A 19,448-nucleotide genomic window follows, 5' to 3' on the forward strand; every position below is an offset into this window, starting at 1 on the left:
AATAATAATAATAAATAATAATAATAATAACCAAAATACATGTGAATTTTAAGTATGAAAATTGCAACAGTCATTAACAGCTTTCCAGTACCATGTAAAAATTTTCCATGCTACAGAATCACTGGTCATATGTAATCAAATATTTTGGATAGAGTACAATTTAAATTTCAATTCCTCATATATGGCTAATTATTCCTCCAGCACTGTATGTCCATTTCAGCAGTTAATAAATTTTTCTACTTTTAATGAAATTATAACAGGTTAATTCAACAAAATCAAACATGCCATTAAACCAAGGCTGTTTGTCTTAATAATTATGATGCATTTTGCAAAATTAACTGGTAAATTTTCCTGAAAGACAGCCACATAGTATACAGAAGGACAGCAATTTCAAAAATACAATAGGCTTACATTTTGTTTATTGAAATGTCTTAAATAGTACAATAAAGCATATTGTTACATCAAAGGCAAATAAAATGTGCTTTCTTCTTAAAGTCTTAATACATCCTGAGCATCCTGGTAACACTAATAATGCCTAAAATGTAACATAAAGCTATAAAAGTAAACAATAAGTGGAAAAGGAACAATGTGCAAGTTTCCCATGTCAGAAATAATGTTTTTATTTCTAATTACAAAACTAACCATAAAATATGCCATTCTTTGATAATGAGCATCTTTTTCCAAACATTTGATTTAACAGAGAAATAATCATGTCACATCAAAATAAATACAAATTTTAGTTTCCTTCAAAGAGAACCTATTACTGTATATATTATAGCAATTTCTGTAAATTATGACTTCCCTTCAATTTTTTGCACAGCATAATAAAAATCATTTTAAAATTTAAAAATTACTGTCTTGACAATAATCTTAGATATGTATTATCTTCATACACTTATAAGAAAAAAACATCTGACTTTTAATAATCAAATTTCTTATTCCTATACTTATCTGCTGTTCATATTACTTCTTCTCCAGAAGCCTGGTTTAACCGACGCTTACCCATAAAACTTTTACATTTTTTTTGCTTTAATATATAATTACCTGCCCTTAACAAGGGAATACAAGAGTGAAAACCCAGGATGCTGCCTCTGTTAAACTAGTCATTCAGTTCCAAAGTCAACATTATCCCTCCTCTTGATACTTTGAGTCAATGGGGAGGAGGGTGGGCATGTACAGTACGTATATGAACAGTAAGCAAGTATCGAAATAAGAAATTTTATTATAAAAATTCTGTTTATTCTATGAATCTCCCCTGATGTTCATATTGCTAGCACCCACATACTGTTGGGGATGGAGTGCATTTCAAGGAAAAAAAAAAGATAATTTCAAATACAAGTAATACAACGAGGTTAAGGGTCACTTGTCCAGAATACTTTGATAAACCATTTAACTATGGGTCTCTAGATTGTTTACTAAATTAATTAGAAATACTGTACTGTAGAATACCTCTAAATATTCATTTTGATCCAGTTGATAATTGTGAATGATTCTCAATCAAATATTATATGCAATTGAACTTTAATTACTTTGACAACATCCCATGGGGCCTAGAGAGGCAAAAAGTTTTCATATATATATATATATATAGTTTTACACTTTCTCCTCATGTTAGTATTACTTCATTACATCGTAGAATTTAGTGGAGGAAGTTCTCTTACCACAGAACAATGTTTACACCATTTATTTTTAGTGTTTTTATTTCTTGCACGTCAGCTCAGCTAGGCAGATGTTGGGGAGGAAGAGATGTTGCCACGGTGATGGCTGGGTGTTAACTGAGGTCAGACGGATGGCAGAACTGAATAGTGTGTTGGCACTCTCGGTATCTGACAGGATTGTCAGTTCAGCGACCTGTCAGTTAAAACTGCGTGCATGGTGGGCTTAAGGGGGTTTGGGCTAAGTTTGGCCATGGATTGAGAATGACCAAAATTACGAAGACTAAGGGAGGATTCACTGAACTTGTGAAGTTTAACAAAGGAAGCAAGTGATGTCAAGCGCTTATAAAGCCTATCACTACTAAAGCATGGTTGAACTAGTATGTTGTCTAAAGGTGGAAGCATATCAATATCATTGTCATTACCGCAATCAACTAGCCTAGTCTTCTTCGGTTTTCCCCGTACAAACAGCATGTTCCTTTTATGCTTAGAACTGGTAACTTGATCGGATATCATTAAAACCTAATTTTGCATGAGATGTACCAAGAGTGAACCACACACTTCACAGCAATTATTTAAAAAACAGCACTGACCCTGACACGATACACAAAGGGAATGTGAATCATGGTTTCCCAGAAATAATTGCTAACTAAACTCGGGGGAAGACACAAGAAAGTACAGTAAGTAAACAATGCAAGAGCATAAACAGTCTAAACAAGATTTTGCTGGTCAACGAAGGTAACTGAATGACTGGATTAACGGAGGCAGCGACCTTGGCTTTTTACCCTTACCACTAGAGTGTTTCATTCTCCTGTTAAGGGCATGTAATTATTGAAGCAAAAGAAAATGAGAAAATTGAAAAATTTTATGGGTAAGTGTCTGATAAATAAACCAGGCATCTAGAGAAAAAGCCACATGAACATCAGGGAGATTCATAGAAATAATAAATAACATTAGGAAAGAGACCAAAGATGAACATTCATTAATGGTTAATTGAATGAAAGTTACCTAAGGTTATGAGTAACTAATAAGTTAGTTGTTGACTTTTTTTTATTAAGTACAATATACCTGACCTGGTTTTTAATTATCACAGCTTTTAAAAAATGACTAAAACTGGTCTTTTTCACTTAAAATTGACTCACAATGAAAAACTACACAGTCACTAAATGTGCAAGAACTTTATACCCATATCCATAACAGCAACTTTAATCTTCCAATTTATGAAAAATTAACTTAATATCATACCTTAAAATTTGATTATTCTTCTGATATAAAAAATTATTAATACTATACCTATGGAAACAAATTATACAATTGGTAAAAACATAAGACAAAAAAGACCCCTAAAACAGAAACAATCTTAATGAACAGTACTCCTAATAAGTAGTTTAACATATTTAGTGATCAATGAAGACATCAATATATTCATACACCCTTCCTTATGTAGTAAAAGTTCAACCATTTGGTAACCAATTTCATAAATACCATCATTCTACCCATTCTTTAACTTAATGGAAAAGAATTTAATTTCTGGAAAACTACTGTACCATTTTTTCTACATCCTTTCCTTTAATCCATACAACTTCTGAAAACGTAACCTTCTAGTCATCGTGGGAGAATGATATAACTTAAGGTGTATGCCTAGATTCTACACAAGGCTCTGCAGCTCTGGGAGATGAAATGGATCTACATTTTCATGTACAGAAGGTCCTCAACTTACAAACATTTGGAAATACAAACAGAAATCCAACTAAAATCACAAATCTCAGATATTGTATCAGTAGATCATAATGAAATACTGTAATAAAAACAATATTGTATAAATTAATACACTAAGCAAGACAACAATTGCAATATGAAATGGGACTATTTGTTGACTTTTGCAGCTGAAAATCCCATGCATGTGAGTTACGTGAAGTGTACCTTAGGCCAAAATTTAACAACATTTGACTTAAAAACAATTCAACTTACTTACAGATTCTTAGAACCCATTAAGTTTGTAAGTTGAGGATTTTCTACAGTATGAATATGGGTTTCTCCTACCACGACCACAAGATAAGGCGATTTGTGTGCAGTGAATGCAAAAACTCCCCATTTGCAATATTAAGAAAAGTTGAGAGGTTGGACAGCAAGACGGTACTTGGAAGAAAAGAGGCTGGAACTGAATAGACATGTTCTTTTTTTTCCAATAGGCTACAATATGACACAATCATATGATAAATTACATTTTTACTTCCTTTGAATATAAAAGTAATATAATGTACACTAATACATATCTATTTAGAGGTAACATTAAAAAAATTATCAGATGTGAGAGAAAGAGTCATCATACATAGTAACAAACTTTTCTTTGAATTTTGACCTTCTCAATCTCATAATTTTTTCTTTTAACAGACACTAACATAATATAGTGTGTTGACTTTCATACAGTGTTTAGCAGTAGTTTGAAAATACCAGCTATGGGGAGTGGAGAAGAGCCCTTATAAAATTGTCAGTTTCAATGAAAAGTGACTGCATAAAAAATGCTTGGGGTGATAAGATTTTCTTGGTGCAACACGAGATCAACTTCTCACAATTTATGACATCAGGAGCCAGAGAAAAAATTGTATGCATCCATAATCTAAATTTATAGTAACTTATGTACACATACAGATACAGTAGGAGAATTAAGGAGAGTGTAGAAGGTTGTTGAACTGTTGGATTGTATGTTTACAAATTATATCTTATGAAAATAATTGGGTTGCTACATCATTATCATGGTAATGATACTCACAAATCATAAATTTTTTTTACAGTTGACTCCCAACACATAGGAGGTGGTTGTACTTAAATTGCATGAAAGCTTTATTTTCTTTTTGGAATGTTTAAGATGGTCGAGTTGCATGATTATACTAGGACACTTAGTTTCAATAAAACTATACTTTCGTTGTGATATTAGTAGCATTGACAGTCACATTTACTTATAAAAATAGCATATGAAGTGTTAGCAAAACTTATTAGGAAATGAGGGATAGATAATCTGATCATTCTATTTCTCCTACTTTTCTTTGCCCTCAATTAAAAGAGAACACCAAAAGGTTGGACTTCCACTGCATACCCTATGAACCATCAATTCCTCATTGTTCTGACTCTCCAAAAATGCAAGAATGTGACAAGAATTGAGATCTATGTTGGCATCAACCAAGATGAACTTAACAGAATCCAGAGGAAATTTTATTTCCAACAAATATCTCAGAAATTCTAGTCACCACATGATGTCTGCCAATCACTGGATAAAGCCCTAGTGTTACTTTTAACTTTATTCCAATCATGTCTTTAACTAATTTTGTCTTCCCAATATCCCAGTGGGAAGAAAGTACCAATTTCCCTGGCTTCAATGGTCTTTGTGAGCTTTTAGGGACGAAATGGGTATCTCTGGCAACTAAGAGCAACAGATAAAATTACCTACAGCATCTAGCTTCTCAGTGTCCCTAAAGTAGGCTTCCCCTATATTTAGAACTTCTAAACTTGTTTTCGTCAAACTACTTCCAAACATTGATAGACATCCTCTTCAAGATGAGTTTTTAATCTCACAATATGAAAACTCAAGTTTTGCTATCATCTGTATAAAGTAACACATTAAGGCTTACATAATGAGAAGCCAGTGGATAAAAATACAGCTAAATATGAGACAAAAAAGGTGAATAGAATGCGACTAAAAATTATCAATGTTCTGATCCAAATCACAATTAATAATTAAAAATATAAACAATTACACAAGAGATCTCTTAAACTAATGAAGATAAAAGAATGGATGAAGAACAATCTATTTACTGCAAAGGTACAGATGTCTATATAATATAGACAAACAAATTGACCTGTAAGCTATGGATAACTTGGTGTTCCATGCTATAAGGTCATTTCACAAACAACTCCATAATATGTAACTTAACCAGTCCAATACAGTATATCAATACCATCAGCTCTCATAGGGATACAGTTCCAGTTAAAAGCAGTTAATTCAATAATGGAGGGTTAATTTCAATGTCTACCAGAAAATTACAGTGCATGTAAAGTTAGTTGTTCCATTTCTTCTGTAATAAAAAAGTAAGAAACTCCTTCTGATAGTCTGGTAGAAAATAAAGGCAAAATAAAGATTCTTGCCTTAACTTTGGAAATATATAATATGGACGGACAAGACACGAATAATTTTATTTGCCCATTTGAATAATAAAATTGAGTAATACTGAATATGCTTATAATAATTTTGTTTAAAAAAATGATCAAGTTTTATCCTTCCAAAGATGCAACATATATTCAAATATAAAGTTTTGCATTGTCAAGTTAAATATAATTACAGCACAGCAAAAATGTCTTGAAGGCTTAAATAATAAGGTATTTCAACAATACCTAAAGATCATTGCAGAATAAGGATAGTCTATGTATGCCTTACATTACTTAATACTATACAAACTTCTTGCCTTTTACTCTATCACTTCACCCCATCCATGTTTACAAGCTTAGAAAAAGCTATACAGTACAGTACCGATACACTTAACTATAACAAGAGAATCATTAAATTTTAAGTTAATCTAATCTTGATCAACACTCGTCAATTTTAAAGTTTAAACATAGAAAGACAACACTTCAGAATATAACCAAAATGAAATAGTAATGAACATAAACAAGACCCACTTACCTTTGAAATATCCATCAAGTAGGCAGCGCAACAGACTAATGTAAATTCTTCTCCTAGAACTTGGATATTCACTACTACAATTATCTTTAATTATTCTACATATACATTTGCACACACTGGTCAACACCCTTGAAAATCAAACTGGCTCATCTTAATCTGAAATGTTACAAGTCTTGAACTAAAGTAGCCATCAATTTTATACAAAAATTATATCAATTACAACTGGTCATCTGAAAAAAACTTTCATCTTTGGTAATAAACAAAATCTATTCTTAATATTTTAATGGTACCATTACTTAGTTCTGTAGTTGAATATTATCAAGAAAGCAGCCCTTTGTTTAAATAAATGTGCATTTTCAGATCTATAAAATATATAAAACTACATTAGGACAATTTAATTTATCAATGATTGTCAAAGGATAGAATGTTTCAAAACTTTAAGAAAAGGGGTTTTCTTATACAATACCAAAGGATAAATTGCATACTTATTAAGGGAGATGTGCATGAGTGTTGTAATTCTAGAGGTACTAGTTTGTTAAGTGTAGTTGGAAAAGTGTATGGTAGAGTAATGATTAATAGGATCAAGGATAAAACAGAGAATGCAATCTTAGAAGTACAGGGTGGTTTTAGAAGAGGTATGGGTTGTATGAATCAGATTTTTACAGTTAGGCAGATATGTGAGAAATATTTAGCAAAAGGTAAGGAGGTGTATGTTGCGTTTATGGATCCGGAGAAAGCGTACGATAGAGTTGATAGGGAAGCAATGTGGAATGTGATGAGGTTATATGGAGTTGGTGGAAGGTTGTTGCAAGCAGTGAAAAGTTTCTACAAAGGTAGTAAAGCATGTGTTAGGATAGGAAATGAAGTGAGTGATTGGTTTCCGGTGAGAGTGGGGCTGAGACAGGGATGTGTGATGTCGCCGTGGTTGTTTAACTTGTATGTTGATGGAGTGGTGAGAGAAGTGAATGCTCGAGTGCTTGGACGAGGATTAAAACTGGTAGACGAGAATGACCATGAATGGGAGATAAATCAGTTGTTGTTTGCGGATGATACTGTACTGGTTGCAGACACAGAAGAGAAGCTTGGCCGATTAGTGACAGAATTTGGAAGTGTGTGTGAGAGAAGGAAGTTGAGAGTTAAAGTGGGTAAGAGTAAGGTTATGAGATGTACGAGAAGGGAAGGTGGTGCAAGGTTGAATGTCATGTTGAATGGAGAGTTACTTGAGGAGGTGGATCAGTTTAAGTACTTGGGGTCTGTTGTTGCAGCAAATGGTGGAGTGGAAGCAGATGTACGTCAGAGAGTGAATGAAGGTTGCAAAGTTTTGGGGGCAGTTAAGGGAGTAGTAAAAAATAGAGGGTTGGGCGTGAATGTAAAGAGAGTTCTATATGAGAAAGTGAATGTACCAACTGTGATGTATGGATCGGAGTTGTGGGGAATGAAAGTGATGGAGAGACAGAAATTGAATGTGTTTGAGATGAAGTGTCTAAGGAGTATGGCTGGTGTATCTCGAGTAGATAGGGTTAGGAACGAAGTGGTGAGTGAGAACGGGTGTAAGAAATGAGTTAGCAGTTAGAGTGGATATGAAAGTGTTGAGGTGGTTTGGCCATGTTGAGAGAATGGAAAATGGCTGTCTGCTAAAGAAGGTGATGAATGCAAGAGTTGATGGGAGAAGTACAAGAGGAAGGCCAAGGTTTGGGAGGATGGATGGAGTGAAGGAAGCTCTGGGTGATAGGAGGATAGATGCGAGAGAGGCAAGAGAGCGTGCTAGAAATAGGAATGAATGGCGAGCGATTGTGACGCAGTTCCGGTAGGCCCTGCTGCTGCCTCCGATGCCTTAGATGACCGCGGAGGTAGCAGCAGTAGGGGATCCAGCATTATGAAGCTTCATCTGTGGTGGATAATGGGGGAGGGTGGGCTGTGGCACCCTAGCAGTACCAGCTGAACTCGATTGAGTCCCTGGTTAGGCTGGGAGGAACGTAGAGAGTAGAGGTCCCCTTTTTTGTTTTGGTTTCATTTGTTGATGTTGGCTACCCCCCAAAATTGGGGGAAGTGCCTTGGTATATGTATGTATGTATTAAGAATTTCTCACAGAAACTGACAATATATCACAACTATAACTATGCTTAAATATAAACAGGTGAACACGTGAAATAATACATAACTTTTTTTAGGAAACAATTTCAGAGTACAAATGCACCAAATGATCACACTAATACAAAATTAGGCTTAAAACTTGTTAAAATATCTTGTCGCAATAATAATTGGAATATCTTTAATATTGTCTAATCATATTTTATCACGGCATATAGTGATAGTTACATTACCAATATTCATAGCCATGGGAAGCATGTCTGAAGTTTCCCGACTTCAACTCTAAGAGTAAAAAGAGAAAAAGTAAGAACAAATGCTGAAAACTTAAAAAAAATACTTCTATAAAAATTTTGTAAGCCTTGTATTAAACAATTACATTTGCAAGTAAAAACAAAATCATCAATGCATAATTGTTCAGGACAACAAAATATATGACATACCATAACACACTACAGTACTTAAGTTTTGAAGACATTAGAAATGCAGAAAATGTTTTTCAATTTCACTAATTGTTTTTATGCTTAAGCATGTTTCTTCTTTAGAGCCAATGCAAAGCTACAAAAGCTTGAAATACCTAAAGTTTAAACGGTCTACAGTAACGTGCAGCTCTAACAGCAAACCTGAAATAATCATTTGGATAATCTCTTAATTTAAGTCAAAGATAAGCAGGCAAGATTCAAACTTGTACAGGTTTAGGTTGGTAAACAGTTTTATATCCAAACAAAATAAATAACCTTCTAAATGATGACTTGGCATAAGAAGCCAATTCCACAATAACTTATAATCAAACCTACCCTTGGCAAGGTGCAATTCCATCCCAAAATTCTAAGGAAAATTCAGCAAGAAGCACTCCCTTACGCAATGAGCTGAAGAACTAACTACAATATAATATAATCCATCACAGTCTCATGAAGTTTTACAAACAGTGAACAATAAATATTACATTCAGTAACCTTCACGATGAAGTATTTCAATTTCCATTCTTAGGAATTTCTGAGTTCTAACCAATACTAGAAGCATATATGTGCTTTGGGTAAGCAATACCTCCCATCTGAGTGAAAGAAAAGAACTCTAAACATGAATGGCCTACAGGCCAGATGTTCTGCATTTAATCACAGCCTCTCCAAATATCCTTACTCTGCAAATCTAACACCTAGTATCACTTCTCAAAGTAGTCCTCAAGTCTAAAGGATTACTCTGGTAAGAATCATATAGATTAATACTTAATATACTTTTTGTGCCTATTGCATACTTCTTCTACAATCAATTTTTCTATTTCAATTTTCTCAGCCTTTTGATGTTCCATCAGTCTAAGAAGACTGCTTGACTTTTCTGTAACAAAAGTTACTTCTTCTCGCCGAGTATGAAGCAAATTTCCAATAACCAAATCATGTTTATATTTCTGAAGAGCTCCAGTGGCCTTCTCTATCAATTTCTTCTCATCAGTTTCCAATTTAAAGGAAACAACAAATAATTCTGGACCCCAAATTGAAACTAGGGGACTCAGCATCTTTGGAACTATTTGAAGGGTCACAGTATGGGGACCAGCTGAAGACTGAATCTTATGTTCTGGAATTTTATCTGAGAAAAAGAGAAAAATAAAATATAAACGATTAAAATCCAACAATTCTTATATCACCAGGCAGCTGATGAAAAGGAAACAATACACAGAATAAAAAAATTAAAACTAATTAAGAAAAAGTAACCAAAGTATTACCCATTTAATACATCTATTTAAAACTACATAGCCTGTTATTAATCAGATCCTCACATAAACTCCAAAAAAGTATGAAAGCAAATCCCTTTACTAAGTACACATCCAGAGTATTCAAGTTAACATAATGTACTCCATGGATGAATACCATGAAGAAAACAGCTTTAATTATGATATGTATTATTTTGATACCTACCTGAAATTCACAATGCTAATGTTCATAAAATGCAAGCCTTTCAACTTTAAAAAAAAAGTTCTATCTCTCATATATCTCACTGCTCTGGATGACTGGCAGATACCTAATCTCCCTCTACTGAAGGGGAGAATTCTGTGGTTGCCAGCCCCCATGAGCAAGTAAACCCAGTGCATCAATTTATTGAAGACATTCGAGACTCCTTCTCTTCCTTCAAATTATTTTAATTTCCTGAAAGTTGGGAGAAAGGCAGGAGACATGTGACTTGCAGGCATCACAATAATAAATGTTGTTATTAAAATTCTGTTTATTTCTATGATTCATATCTTCAAGTCACATTGCTAACTACCACAATCCTTGAAAGTTGGGTAGGGGATGAAGGCATAAAACAATATGACAAATTTGAAGGAATTTGTATTTTTCCTAACAATACAAAACTGGAGCAATTTATACAGATATTACTTTCAGCGAAGCTGAAAGATGAGTCATGAGATTTTAGCGAGGGATAACCACCCCAACCACTAGTTAGCATGAGGGGTAGAGGGTAGCTGGCTACCCCACTCACTCACTCACCTGGGCTGAGACCAACCCCCCTTTGCTTTCAGGTCGGACCTTCTACGGGGAAAGGGCTGATGGGCCAACTTATATAAATAGCTCCAGGTTTTTATCGTCATGAAAAATACAAATTACTTAAAAAATTTGCAATTTGTTCCGTCACTAAATACAAACCCTTCGCTATTCATAGGGATGACTTACCTCTTAGGAGGGAGAAGTCCATACCAACTTGTTTATGCATTTGACCCGAGGTTCTCTCCCCTACAATAAAGATTGTAGGCGGTTGGAACCCTGCCCTCCCTAAAATAGTAGTGCTCTGCACGATTGGCGGCCTACGCAAGCTGTCTGTTTGTGATACTAGCAATGTGGCTGGTCTAGTAATAGGATCTCAAGTCAAAGGAATCTAAGAGTACTGATAATTTACCCGTCACCCCTCGAAAGAGGTATTGGGGATGCAACAATTATTATTATTTCTATACTTACGTTACACAAGGGAAGTGGATCTTACCTGCAGAGAGGTGAGGTCAGCTGTACTGAGCACTGTGGAGCTGACTCCCCAAAGGGAGAGAAGGTGAAGGAAAGAAAGAAGCCAGTCATTCTGATCATTCACCCCACAGACTAACCCGGGTAACCTCAGCCTCAAACCTCAGCTACTTGTCCATCAAGGAGTTTGTTGTGCAGCCACCGGACGACCAATGGAAAACGTATCCATGTTCCTGTGGATTACGTCTTGCAGGTAGTGGAGGGTGAAGGTCGTCTGACGCTTTGACACGCCCGCATGCAGTACCTGGGCCAGAGTAATTCTTTTTTTAATATCAGGGACGTTGCAATGCCCCTGACATTATTAGCTCAGGGTTGTCTTTATGGTGGAGTGTCAGGATTAAGTGCAAGGTCAATGACTTTGCGAATCCATGATGAAGTTGTGTTCTGCGTGACACTCTCCTTGACCTTCCCCGTGCTGAAAAACATTGCCGGTACCTGGGGGCAAGCGCTGTTCTTTTTAAGTAACCTCTCAGACTCCTCACTGGGAAAAGTACCAGTTGGTTTTAGTCTTTGGTTACAGAACGAAGACTCTCGATCCTGAAGGGTCTGAATTTAGGATCCCCTACCCACAGATTTTTTAGTCTTGGCAACAAACTCCGGGACAAAGCTGAGAATTACCTCTCCTCATCCCAATGAATGGAAGATGTCGTCTGATAGACCATGCAGTTCACTGGCTCTTTTGGCCAAGGCCAAAAGGGGCAAGAACACCGTCTTCAGAGTAAAGTGGCTATCAGTTGCCTGGTGTAATGGTTTGTAGAGAGCTACCTTCAGAGACTGAAGGGCTTGAACCACGTTCCAAAGAGGAGGTCTAACCTCCGACTGGGACTTGAGTCATCTCATTAACCTCTTCCGCACGATAGGTCACATGTGTGACCCTTTATTTTTGACATATGTATTACGATGGGTCACATGGGTGTCCCAAAATTCTATCAAATCTCCCCTAGACATAAAGAAAGTCGGAATAGCCACGATAGATTAGTTTCCCCTATTCGTAATGCCTGTGGAGGTCATATTCATCTACTATAGAAAATGGGATTTTCCAGAATAAAAGAAAGTATCGTCAGCGGTTGCATGTGAGTTGTTGATGGCGGACATACTAACATTTTCTGACGTGCCTTTGCCTTTTTTGTGTATATTACATAATGTCTGACATTGAAATTTTGGACAGTGATGATTCATATCATCCAGAGGATGATATGGAGGATTCAGACAGTGAAGATTATGCATCAATGTAAAGTGATATCCATGAAAGTGATGACAAAACATTCATATCTTTAAGTGGCGGATGGTCACGTGCTTTATATATATATATATATATATATATATATATATATATATATATATATATATATCTATATATATATATCTATATATATATATATCTATATATATATATATATATATATATATATATATATATATATATATTTATATATATATATATATATATATATATACAGTGAACCCTCGCTACTTCGCGGTTCGACCATCGCGGATTCACCACTTCGCGGATTTTTTCCATAACCCATATATATACAGTAATATATATATATATATATGTATGCATGTATTTATGTATATATGTAGGTATGTATATGTGTATACATATAAATATATATATATACACACACACACACATATATATATATATATACATACATATATATATATATATATATATATATATATATATATATATATATATCTAAAGTAGGAAGATGTGATGTAGTTCTAAGGGAAAAGTATGGGAAATATGTCTGGGTAATAAGCAAAGCTCTACCTCCAGTTTGTTTCTTCATTATGATCAGAGATAAATGTAAACAAAACATTGGTTGCCATATTTTATCGTGCTTTTTAGCGTGTTTAGGAAATGCATGATATAAAATCACCTTTAATATTTGTGCCTGTTTTAGTTTAGGGTACTGTAGTACATGCATTAAGTGTTCTGTACATTAAAGGGTAGTTTGTTAACAGAACTACGTACAAGGGAAGGTTTTAAAAGTCTGAATATACATGTTGAATAAATAGGTAAATATGGTGTCACTACTTCGCGGATTTTCACCTATCGCGGCCGCGACTGGAACCTATCTACCGCGATAAACGAGGGTTCACTGTATATATATATATATATATATATATATATATATATAAATATATATCCTATCTTCCTCAAAAAAGCTTTGCTTCAGTGAGGGAAAATGGTTGTTGCTATTATAATGGTTATCATTGCTATATATATTTTATATACTGTATATGTATATATATATATATATATATATATATATATATATATATATATATATATATATATATACATATATATATATATATATATATATATATATATATATGTATGTAAGTAAGTATGTATGTATGTATGTATGTATGTATCTTTATTTGTATGTCTGTATGTATGCATGTACGTACCTGTATGTATGTATGTATGCATACATACATATACTGTACATTATATGTGCACATACATAAATACATACATATATCTTTTTTTCTCGGAGATTAGGGATCTGGGCAATACTCCGTCAACAAAAACAAGTGTACAGTAGAAGTATACCTCTGTGATCATTTGGAAAATACTTTGGGTAATCAACTTTTTCGCACAAAAAATGCATACGCATATACAAATATACATATATACACACATACATATATATATACATTCATACAATAGATTTACACATACATTTACATACCAAACATATATATGCATATACAGTTGTGCATAAGTATATACATGCACATGTATGTGCACTTATACATATATACATACATACGGACAGACACACGCACGCATACGCGTGCACACACACACACTTATACTAGTAGACAAATAGTTATATTTGATAATTGGCTGATTTCTGGTGCGTTTACACGTGACGGAAAAAAGTCGGAATGCTTATATTGACGCTCCGGTGACAGGTCGTGCGGAAGAGGTTAACTGCATGAGAAGAGAAAGTTCCAATGAGGAGGAAATATCTATTCCTTTCCGATTAAAGGCAAGACTCAAGGCTAAGCAGTAGCCGTTAGACTGCTGAAACCAAGAGAAGCATCTCTTCCTGATGGTATACAAGGAATTCCGCTATTGTTGAAATAGAGGCCTTGAGGAGAGTGACACCCCTTCCACGACACCATCCACAGAAAACCGACCACTTAGCCTGGTAGACTGATGCTGAAAAGCGTCTGAAAATTCAGACATCGTTTCCGTAATTCATAGTAAAAAGCCTCTCTAAGGAGATGTTGGACAGTCTCCAGCCGTGAAATCGAAGCGAAGCAGCGGCTTTGTGGAGGCTGTTGGTATATGGTTGTTAGAGTAGATTATGTCGTGGAGGATGTTCCCTCAGAAGCTCTGTTAGGAGCTCCAAAAGGTCTGGGAACAACTCTGTGTGATACCTTAGCAGAGATATCAGTCATTGATAAGTTCTTGATTATTCTGACTTTGTTGAGGACCCTTCTCATGAGACAGACCGGGAAAGCCTAAACATCGATGTTGTCCCACCGTTGTTGGAATGCATCTTGTCATAGAACCTGGTGGTCCGAGACTGGGGAGCAGTTGAGAGGGAGCCTGAATTTTAAGGCTATCGCAAACAGGTCCACAGTCGGGGAGTCCCACAAAGTCAGGACTTTGTTGGCTACTAGAAGATTCAAAAACCCCTCAGAGCCCACTATCCGAGCAGTTTTGCTCAGATTGTCTGCAAGCACATTCCTTTTGCCTGGAATGATACAAGCACATAGGACCACCGTGTTGTCTTCTGCCCATCTGAATATTTCTATTGCTGGATGGTTCTTTAAGAGATATATGTGCTGGTACCTTTCCGATTCAGACCAAAGGAGGGAGATAGTTTGGTGCGACATATGGGCCCACGCCTTCTTTTTATGCATCCAAAAAGAGCATCAGTTCCAGAGGGGGGACGAGAACATCGAACTCTTTACGGAGGTTCTCGTCTGCCACCCACCATCTGAGGTCCGTCAGTTCCTCTGACCTTAGTTGAACCAGGGTGACCAGGGAATTGCTTGTTTGATTCCACTTTGACTTGCAGCGCCATTGGACCCATGAGGAAAGATTTTCCCCCTCCGATCATCGGAAAATGGAAAGGGCACTGGAATACCTGGTCAACCAATTACCACACAGGATGGTCAATAATACCCCGGGATTATGACTGTTCCCCCCCATCCCCAAGGGCTACCAAGTTCTATTGAGTGGAACAAGCGAAAGACAATTCTCCTTGGTTCCTCCCGAGGGGTCTAGAGATTGCGTAGCAAATAACATCTCATGTTGATGTCAAGACATACAACCCATTGCATGCCTCTGCTATGAAGGGGGGAGGGGGAGATCCTGTCCTCCAACTGCCACCAATCTAGTGGGAGTTGGCCTAATATTGTGATACAGATCTGTAAACCAGGGTAGCCAGTACTGCTTACGTTATTACAGCGGCGAAACTCCTTAGCGATCGCGTTCGGCCAAGAGACCAGTTGGTAACTACCAAACGTATCCAACTACTTCCGAAAGGTAAGACTAAGACGTATCTTTAATCTATTGTTGGATGGGTAATATGTACATGTCCATCTACAGAACATTAATACAGACCGGGGAGCCAGACAAACATATGGGCATACGTAGCCAGAATTATAGTCGAGTCCGGAACTTGTCTGGAGAACGATGAAAACGTTCATAAATGAGATCTTCTCCTTCCTATTGGCGTGAATTTTGTAATAAAACTAAGACCTACGATCAGAAAGATAGGAAGGAAACTGCTTTCAAAATTGCATAAGCCGTATGTCTGGTTACGGGAAGGTAGAAGAGTAACGTATAACCTGATTTACCTTAAGGGATATAGCCATCAACACTTATAATTTATTAAAACGGAGTTCTGATTGTCAGATGGTCTAGAGCCCTTGTTGGCAGAATGATCGCTTGCATGCATATGTGCATGCTAGTCTGAGGTTGTGCATGCGTATTCTTTGCCTCTTGGTAAGCTTTTGAAAATTAGTCTGAGCCCACTTGCGGGAATAATGCATGTCCAACAAATCGCAACATTATTCCCCATGAGCGCATGCGCCCACAAAACAAAACATACAGCTAGTGCAGCTATCATACCTCCGTTGGTTTGCCTACCCACCTTGTGGGCTGGGCTTGCCAACATTCATAAACGTGATGACAAGCTGACAAAATTTGTCTGGCCGCCTTGTGAGCGAGGCTTGTAACGTTCATAAACGTAAGTTATCATTGTTCCCTTGGGATTAAAAGCTTAAAATACTAAACCTATAGGGGTAATGTCTCACCTGCCTATTATGCAAGCGCTTCAAAAAGCTCTTCATTCCGTCAGGAAACAAAGCCCGAGAAAAAATAAACCCGAAGGATTATCTTTCACAAAGCTCGGTGTCTAATGAGAATTCGTTATGCCCTGGGTCCCAACAACCACATGTGGCTGACTCAGGCATTCAGTAGAAACTGTATTTATGGCAATAACCGTAAGGTTCTGTCTTGGCGAGAGCGCATGCGGCACAGAAGGAGTTCTTACGGCCTTTTATGGAGTTTTAACGAATGCCTGTAGTTATGTAAAACTTCTCAGGGATGAGAGTTTCCCATAGAGAGGTGTGGTCTTGTCTGTAAGGATCTGTTAGCCCAGGACTCAAAGAACACATACACTAGGCACGTTCATATGGGGTTGACAGTGAACGCTTTCACACTAACCAGATATACCACATTCTAATGCAGGCCAAGACATGCCAGAAGGATTCAACTGAATTGAATATTAAAATTCTTTCTGCTCTGCTTCCGTCCTGGGGGTAGCGAGATTGACACAGATCTCGCAGAGAGTGGGGGTTTCTCGATGACGAGAGACGCTTTCAGGCTTGAAACCATTAAAATTTGCCCCTCTGATAATTTGATCAATTATGAGTTGAAACTTTCTTACAACTGTTGCTATTCTAGCTCCTGCAAATGAAAATGTCATCTGGGAACACAGTAGAAATCCCGTTTATTGCTAACGCAAATAAAGTAACACTAAGCACACTGCCAGTGGGACTCCTTCCTGACATATTCTTACCGAGTATTTCCTACTCCAACATGAAAAAACCGCCTTTCTAAAATGGCCTGATTAAATAAAGGCAACTCACTTCTCAAATCAAAGTCATGGACAATTTTATTGATACCATACTTCCTCGTGGTATCATATGCTTTTTCCAGATAAAAGAATAAGTCACATGATGTTCCTTGGAAGAAATCGATTCGCAAACAGATAACTCTAAACGGACAAGTACATCCAGAATTCATTCTTCGAAACCCAAACTGCACTGGTGATAAAATACCCTTCTTTTCTAATATACATACAAGCCTTGAAGCGACCATCTTTCAATGATTTTACATAAACAATATTTCAATGCAATTGGTCAGTAGCTTGCAGCTAAAACTTTGTCTTTTCCAGGTTTAAAAAACCTAAAATAATAGCCTGATCCCAATGAAAGAATGACTAGTAATTATATGGCACCATAATATCAATGGTCATTGATGCTGATTGTTGGAGTATGAGAGTAGTTAAGTGCACTATTAGAAATATGCACCAAGAATACCCGTTCCAGCTTATAGGAGACATATTAAGAAGGACGGTATTGCCATAAGGTCCTCCCTGGGCATCCTCTTCGTTAATTACTGTATAACATATATATTTCGAGGAGAGAGTTTTCTGAAAAATCAACAAACCAGACATCTATGTATGCTATATTGATGACACTTTCGTAAAATCAGCCAACAAGTACTGTATAGAAGAATTTCGACGCAATTTCGAGGAATGCAGCTCCCTCACGTTCACCCTCCGAGGACATTTCCCCTTCTTTGACATCCTTGTTGAGGCAAGTAACATTGGCTTTAACACCTCCGTGTTCGTTAAACCCTCAAACCTTGGCCTGCGCCTGAATGGAGACCAAGTATCCCACTAGGTACAAAACTGCTACCATTTGAGCCTTAGTTTGAAGAGCCATTTCTCACTGTTCTTCATAGTATTCTCTCATTTTCAATTTATACTTGTGAGGTTACATCATGGTTTTCAAAGTTGAAAATAATCACAGTAGATCTAGGAATCTTATGAACCTTCCCTATCTCTTTAGGGCATATTTCCAAGATTTATTTCTTCAGTAAACTCAAAGTAGGTCCCTGTTAAAATCACCCCTCTTCGATAGCTAAAATTGAAATGCGGTTTGATATCCACTTAGATTTTTTCTATTTCTATGTTCTTTGGCATAACAGACTGGGTTTTAGATTTGGCATAAATAAAGATGGATTGCTTGCCAAATCTAGAAATGTCTCCATGCTCTATAGTACCCAATTTCTTTTGTAGTAGCTTGTTTAATTTAAAGTAATTCTATTCCTCTCCTCTTGCTATGACGATAATCCAGGCTGGTGGCTTAGGCTTTCTTTCTGATACCAAATTCATTTCAGGGTCAACACATTCATTTTGATACCAGTCAGTGGGGCAATATACAGTATATCCTGGTTTTTAGGAACTGTATTGCATAGTGCTCCAGTAATCTGATTACTGTAAATTTTTATTTTTGAAATATCACAGCTGGCATTGAAAACTTCCTCATGGTTGCTAAAAATGATCCATATTTCCCATTTGTTATCATTCTCTTTGAGGTTCATCCTAATTTTGCTAATTTTACTGCATGGTTTATAAGCCATTTATACAGCTTCATAGTGACAAGATATATTACAGATATGAAACACTTTTCTATTCAATAACTTAGTTTCGCTATTCTGAATATCGGAAGAGGTCCCTTCTAGTTCCTAGGTCATTAACAGAATTTCTCTTAATCGAATTGGTAGAGATTGTCAACAGTGTTGGGGGCTTGCAAAGGGGTCCATGGTTAAGGATAATATTGTCAATGTTATTCAATATTATTTGGGAGGGAACAGGAATATTAAAAATTAAAAAAAAAATGGAAAAAAGGGGTTAGGGGAATGAAAATGTTGCATCGTCTGACACCCTAAGAGAACCCACAAGC

The 19,448-nt window shown here is 36.3% G+C and overlaps 1 protein-coding gene across 1 annotated transcript in view; it reads right to left on the reverse strand.

Moving 5' to 3' along the window:
• Nucleotides 1-402: 402 nt before the first annotated feature.
• Nucleotides 403-19,448, reverse strand: part of Ppcs (phosphopantothenoylcysteine synthetase) — a 210,211-nt gene continuing 191,165 nt past the window's right edge. The window contains exon 6 of the mRNA XM_068383094.1: nt 403-10,005. Within this exon, the coding sequence (XP_068239195.1) occupies nt 9,641-10,005 (365 nt within the window). The 3' untranslated portion in view covers nt 403-9,640. The remainder of the gene's footprint in view (nt 10,006-19,448) is intronic.

Source organism: Palaemon carinicauda, chromosome 1 (assembly GCF_036898095.1).
Source record: "Palaemon carinicauda isolate YSFRI2023 chromosome 1, ASM3689809v2, whole genome shotgun sequence".
NCBI classification, from domain to species: Eukaryota; Metazoa; Arthropoda; class Malacostraca; order Decapoda; family Palaemonidae; genus Palaemon; species Palaemon carinicauda.